At 47.0% G+C, this 5,326-nt stretch overlaps 1 protein-coding gene across 1 annotated transcript in view; it reads right to left on the bottom strand.

Moving 5' to 3' along the window:
* Positions 1 to 1,931: 1,931 nt before the first annotated feature.
* The window catches only part of LOC123086324 (ferritin-1, chloroplastic), a 6,750-nt gene continuing 3,355 nt past the window's right edge, over positions 1,932 to 5,326 (bottom strand). The window contains exons 5-8 of the mRNA XM_044508080.1: positions 2,856 to 2,917; positions 2,640 to 2,705; positions 2,453 to 2,516; positions 1,932 to 2,374 (exon numbers count right to left, since the gene is read on the bottom strand). Of these exons, the coding sequence (XP_044364015.1) occupies positions 2,331 to 2,374; positions 2,453 to 2,516; positions 2,640 to 2,705; positions 2,856 to 2,917 (236 nt within the window). The 3' untranslated portion in view covers positions 1,932 to 2,330. The remainder of the gene's footprint in view (positions 2,375 to 2,452; positions 2,517 to 2,639; positions 2,706 to 2,855; positions 2,918 to 5,326) is intronic.

Below are 5,326 nucleotides of genomic sequence, written 5' to 3'. Positions count from 1 at the left end.
CAAGGGAACGTGTATCTGGGTTCGTCATTGGAGGCGCGTGGTGGCCGAAGCTTTCTTCGGTGCCGATGGCCCTTGATGCGGGAGATTCGCAACCCTGAGGGGTTTGCAGATCGGAAGCCAACGATGGGTTCGGGAAGGTGCAACCGTCGGTGAAAATCACACCGATTTCGATCATGGCGGACAATGACGGCGCATTTTCGTCTTTTCCTTGTTGGAGGCATCATTGTTGTAGTTGTCATCTTCCCGCACACGCTACTATGGGGGAAACCCTAGACCTGGTCTCTCGGATCGAACGATGGTGGCGCGCGATGCTGCTTTTCATAATGGGGGCATCATTTTTCTACATCATGCGTTGGCTGCAGGGGTCCTGAGGTGGAGTGACGTGGTCTTTCGAGTCGAAGACAACGAGTCTTAGCGGCGCGGTGTAGCCAGATCTCGGCGGCGGACTCTTGATGATGGACGAGCGCAGGACGATGGTGCCATCTAGCGTCATGGTGGCGTCGACGGCAACCTGGTCAAGATCATTTCATTGATCCCTACACCAAAGATGATTTCACAGAAGACGGTGGTGGAGACTTTTGGAGCGTCCGCATGCATTGTGCGTTGCGGATCTGTTGAACCGGTTTTAGATGATATATGTGTAGAGGTGAGGCCAAGGCAAGCGACCCTAATCATGACCATCATTATCATCAAGTTTGTAAGTGGAGTGACTTTTGTCACCTAGAAGGTGGATTTGAAAGGATTGATGTTTTATCTTGTAAGACATTGTTGAAGGATATAATAATAATTGTGTGTATCACTCGATGCAGGGGCCGGGGTTCAATCTCTATTTTTGAAGAATAACGTCAATAAGACAACCCGCAGTGGAAGTAACATAAAACAACCCACAGTGGGAGTAATATAGGTGGTAACATCACACATATCTAGACAAAATAGATGATGCGGCAAGCAATTAATGAATAAAGAGAGGCATGTAGTAACATATCTAGTTTTACTAGTAGTATGAGTAACATCACACTTATTAAGATAAGATGAATCTATAATCTAATAAATAAAGTGTTGTATAGCACCACACATAGTATGTTACTTCCCACTATAGAGATAGTAACATATGTTTGTTACTAGTCTAAGTACTCCCCACTGTGGCTAGTCTAATACTATTGCCTTGTGAGTTGTGACCATTGAGTTCTTTGGCTAGTCTAATACTATTGCCTTGTGAGTTGTGACTATTGAGTTCTTCGAATTAAAGAGGGACGACTACCAGACATGACAAACTCGAAGCTAATGTATGAACTAAGGGCATCTCCAGCAATTTATATGTTAGCTTGTTGATAAATATGCCATGTCATCAATCAACACCTTAACATACAACAACTTCAATAGGTTGTACTATCTAGTTTGCCCAATAGGATATGAGATAATAAATAAGATACTCTCTCATTCTACATTGAAACTTGTGCAAGGGGTGTTGGTTCAGGACATCTTCAACAATTGTAAGATAGTTGCTGATAAATTTGCCACCTAGGACATAGTGATGATGTGGCATGTAATAAATATGGAGAAAGAGCCAAGTTGTATGTAAATTAACCAACAACCTTTGCACAAGCTCCAAGGTGAAATAGAGAGCAATCATATTTATTTTCTCACCATCTATTGGATAACTTAGCTACAAGCTATTAGAATAGTTGTATGATAGTGGTTGATGATATGGACATTTTAACAAGACTAACATACAACCTGACGGAGATGCCCTCCCCTCATGTACATACAACCTTCCTCTCTTTTCTCATTTATTGTATGACACATCATAAAAAATTCCATGTGACAAAATCTACAACCATTGGAGATGCTCTAACGCATCCTCGGGATTCAGCAAGACATAGAGATACCCTGGGCTTGAAGCTAATGCGTCAGCAGCTAAGAACAAGATCAGACTAGAATTACCCAAGACCCTACATATAGTCCTGGCTTTATTGCGAATTTCAAATGTATCCACTGGCAGCACATGCACAGAAGTAACATAGTTCACATGTTCTACTACTTACTACTCCCTCCATTCCGAATTACTTGTCGCAGGTATGGGTGTATCTAGATGTATTTTAGTTCTAAATACATCCATTTCTGCGACGAGTAGTTTGGAACGGAGGAAGTACTTTCAGTGCGCCATGTTCTTTTGGAGGACGCAAACACCTTACATACGACTCAATAAACCCACTGAAAAACCCAAGAAACACATCCACAGTGGTTGGCTGATCCACTACTTGACAGTTGTGAGTTGTGACCTACATGCATCTTCCCCTGAGCAGCAATGCATATTCATGGCCTGATCTCTAGGCCTCTTCTTCGAGCAGCATCCGATCAAAGTGCCACACCCCTGCATGCATACAAACCATGCAAGTAAAACATCCGATGCCGCAGCAATATCAGTTGCTTTTCACAAGTACAAACTAACCGTGCCCTTTGCCGATTCTCCTAAGCTGCGTCACGTACTCGGAGATCTTCTTCACGGCGACAACCTTTCACAAGAATTTAGCAGGAGTTATTCGGTCAGCAAAGCACAAAATGAAGCAAAGCATCTCAAGACTACGGTGCGTGTGTGGCAGATCTGACTCTCTGTATTGAGGCGGTTTTATTTTTACCTGCTCCTGAAGAAATTGACTCTCAACAAAGTCACTCAGCTGAGGATCGTTGCACCTTGTTGCCACCTGTTAAATTTTGGAAAAACAGTTTAACTATGGGGTGGCGCAGTATTGCATGTACTGGTTCTGATAAATCAATCATGAATTCATTTGGTCCCAGTCGCACACAGATCCCTTTTACAATAACCTCCTTGCAAGCATGAAGGAGCAACTTACAGAGTGCAGGTTGTGCAGCTTCTCATTCACGAGCTTTTCAAGAGCTAGAGCCAACTCCATTGCTGAAACACGTGAGAGGTTCAAGTTAGAATACAGGAGGATTTCACAAGCTAGGTTCCACAAAATGAAAGCAGCAAATGAGGCAAATATATGGATTTTAACAGCTTGCTAGTTTCTTTCCGATTGTTTCGTGCCCTTGTCTATTCATATGTTTTCTAAATTAAAGCTTTTCAAACACAACACCGTTTTCGGTGAGCACACATAGGGTAGTGACAGTTTTTCATGATCAGACATGATCAAATTCAAAGAGTTGTTTTATGGTACCCTCAAACTAATATAAGCCATCCATTTGTTCTGATCTGATGGATAGGATTGTTTGGCACTCCAGTATAATGCCTTGGGGTACTGGGTTCGGCTCCTCTGCAGTCAAGTAATCACTGTACAGGTACTGCAGCTGTCCAAATCCACCGTCCGTTACAATCCCACGGCTCACCTTCCTTCCCCCACCCTTTGCAGCAGTGGAGGCCGTAAGAGCAACTCCAACGGGCCGACCCAAACGGACGGTGATTTCGTCCGCTTTTTGTCCGTTTGGGTCGGCCGCCCGCCCGGCGTCCGCCCTGTTTTTCATATGGGTCGGCAGCGCGCCCAACGCGCCGACCCATATTTGCAGGCATGGCCGGCTGGCCGCCCATTTTTGCATTGCATTCAACAAATTGTGAAATCAAAATTTAACAAACAAAATAGTCCGCCCAAATAAATAGTATAGTTTTACAGGCCAAATAAAAATAAAAATGTTTCACATAGTTTTACGAACGAATAAAAGAAGATACATCTATTGGTTGCCAACATGAGTCCACATATGCTCAACCAAATCATTTTGCAGTTGCACGTGAGTTTCCCAATCACGCATGTCTTCATGAAACTGAGTGAACTGCTCAAATGTTGCCGCTACTCCATGCTTAGGCACAACATTCTCACCCTAAAACTGAAAGCCTTAATTGTACAGACGTTCCGGGCGCTCGTCTTCTACGATCATACTGTGCATGATCACACAAGCAGTCATCACCTCCCATAGTTTCTGCGTGCTCCAAGTATTAGCAGGATACCGAACGATGCCCCATCGAGATTGCAGAACACCAAAGGCACGCTCGACATCCTTTCTAGCACTCTCTTGCTCTTGGGAAAATCTTTTCCTTTTCTCTCCAACAGGTTTGGGTATTGTCTTTACAATAGTGGTCCACTGAGGATAGATACCGTCACCCAAATAGTACCTTTGTCGTAGTTGTGGCCGTTGACAGTAAAGTTCACCGGTGGGCTGTTGCCTTCGGCAAGCCTAGCAAACACCGGCGAGCGCTGAAGCACGTTGATATCATTGTGTGATCCAGCCATGCCAAAGAAAGAGTGCCAGATCCAGAGATCTTGAGACGCCACTGCCTCTAGTATGACAGTGCAAGCTCTGACATGTCCTTTATACTGCCCTTGCCAAGCAGAAGAGCAGTTCTTCCACTCCCAGTGCATGCAGTCTATATTGCCAAGCATCCCCGGGAAGCCCCTGCTAGCATTCATCGCCAGCAAACGGGCTGTATCTGCAGCTGTCGGCTCTCTCAAGTACTCAGGGCCAAACACAGCAATCACAGCCTTGCAGAACTTATACAGGGACTCTAGGCATGTAGACTCGCTCATACGGACGTACTCGTCAATGAGATCACCGGGCACTCCGTATGCGAGCATTCGGATGGCGGCGGTGCATTTCTGATAAGAGGAGAAACCAATCTTGCCGACGGCATCCTCTTTGCACTCGAAGTAGTCATCATAGCCGACCACTCCCTCTCTAATACGGTTGAAAACATGCCTACTCATACGGAACCGGCGGCGGAATTTGTGATGTTTGAACAACGGGTTTGTTGTATCAAGTAGTCCTTCCAGAGAAGGAAATGCCCGCTCTCTCGGTTACGATTCAACGCCGGAAGGTGGCCCGGAATGGAGCCACGGAACAACGGCCGCTGGTTGTTGAGGTGGTGATGGACCAACACGGCAGCCAATATCTCCTCCTCGTCGTCGGACGACGAATCGTCGGAGTCGCAAAGGAAATTGTGGAAAAAGAACTCGTCGGCAGAGTCCATTTTCGTACCTTGGCAAACTGTCGAACAGCTTGCGGGCGTCAAAGAAGGAGACGGACGGCGAGGGGAGACGCGGCGCCCACAGACCAGCTAGCTGCCCGGCCGGCGTCCGACGAGTGTGACGGCGTCCGACGAGCGTGCCGGTCGTATGTGGCGGGGGCGGCGAGGCGTCTTCCTGGTCGCGGGCGGCTGTGCGGTGGGGGAAGCGACGGCGGGAACTAGTTTGCTCCCCGGCGGCGGCGGGCGACTGGGGACAGGGGCGGCGTTGCTGGGCGGATGTAGAGGCGGCGGCAGCTGGAAGAGTCGCCGCAAAAATGGGCGGCGGCGTTGGCGACGGAGGAGGCGGGGGGC

Source organism: Triticum aestivum, chromosome 4A (assembly GCF_018294505.1).
Source record: "Triticum aestivum cultivar Chinese Spring chromosome 4A, IWGSC CS RefSeq v2.1, whole genome shotgun sequence".
NCBI classification, from domain to species: domain Eukaryota; kingdom Viridiplantae; phylum Streptophyta; class Magnoliopsida; order Poales; family Poaceae; genus Triticum; species Triticum aestivum.
This window is presented reverse-complemented; position numbering and strand designations above follow the sequence as displayed.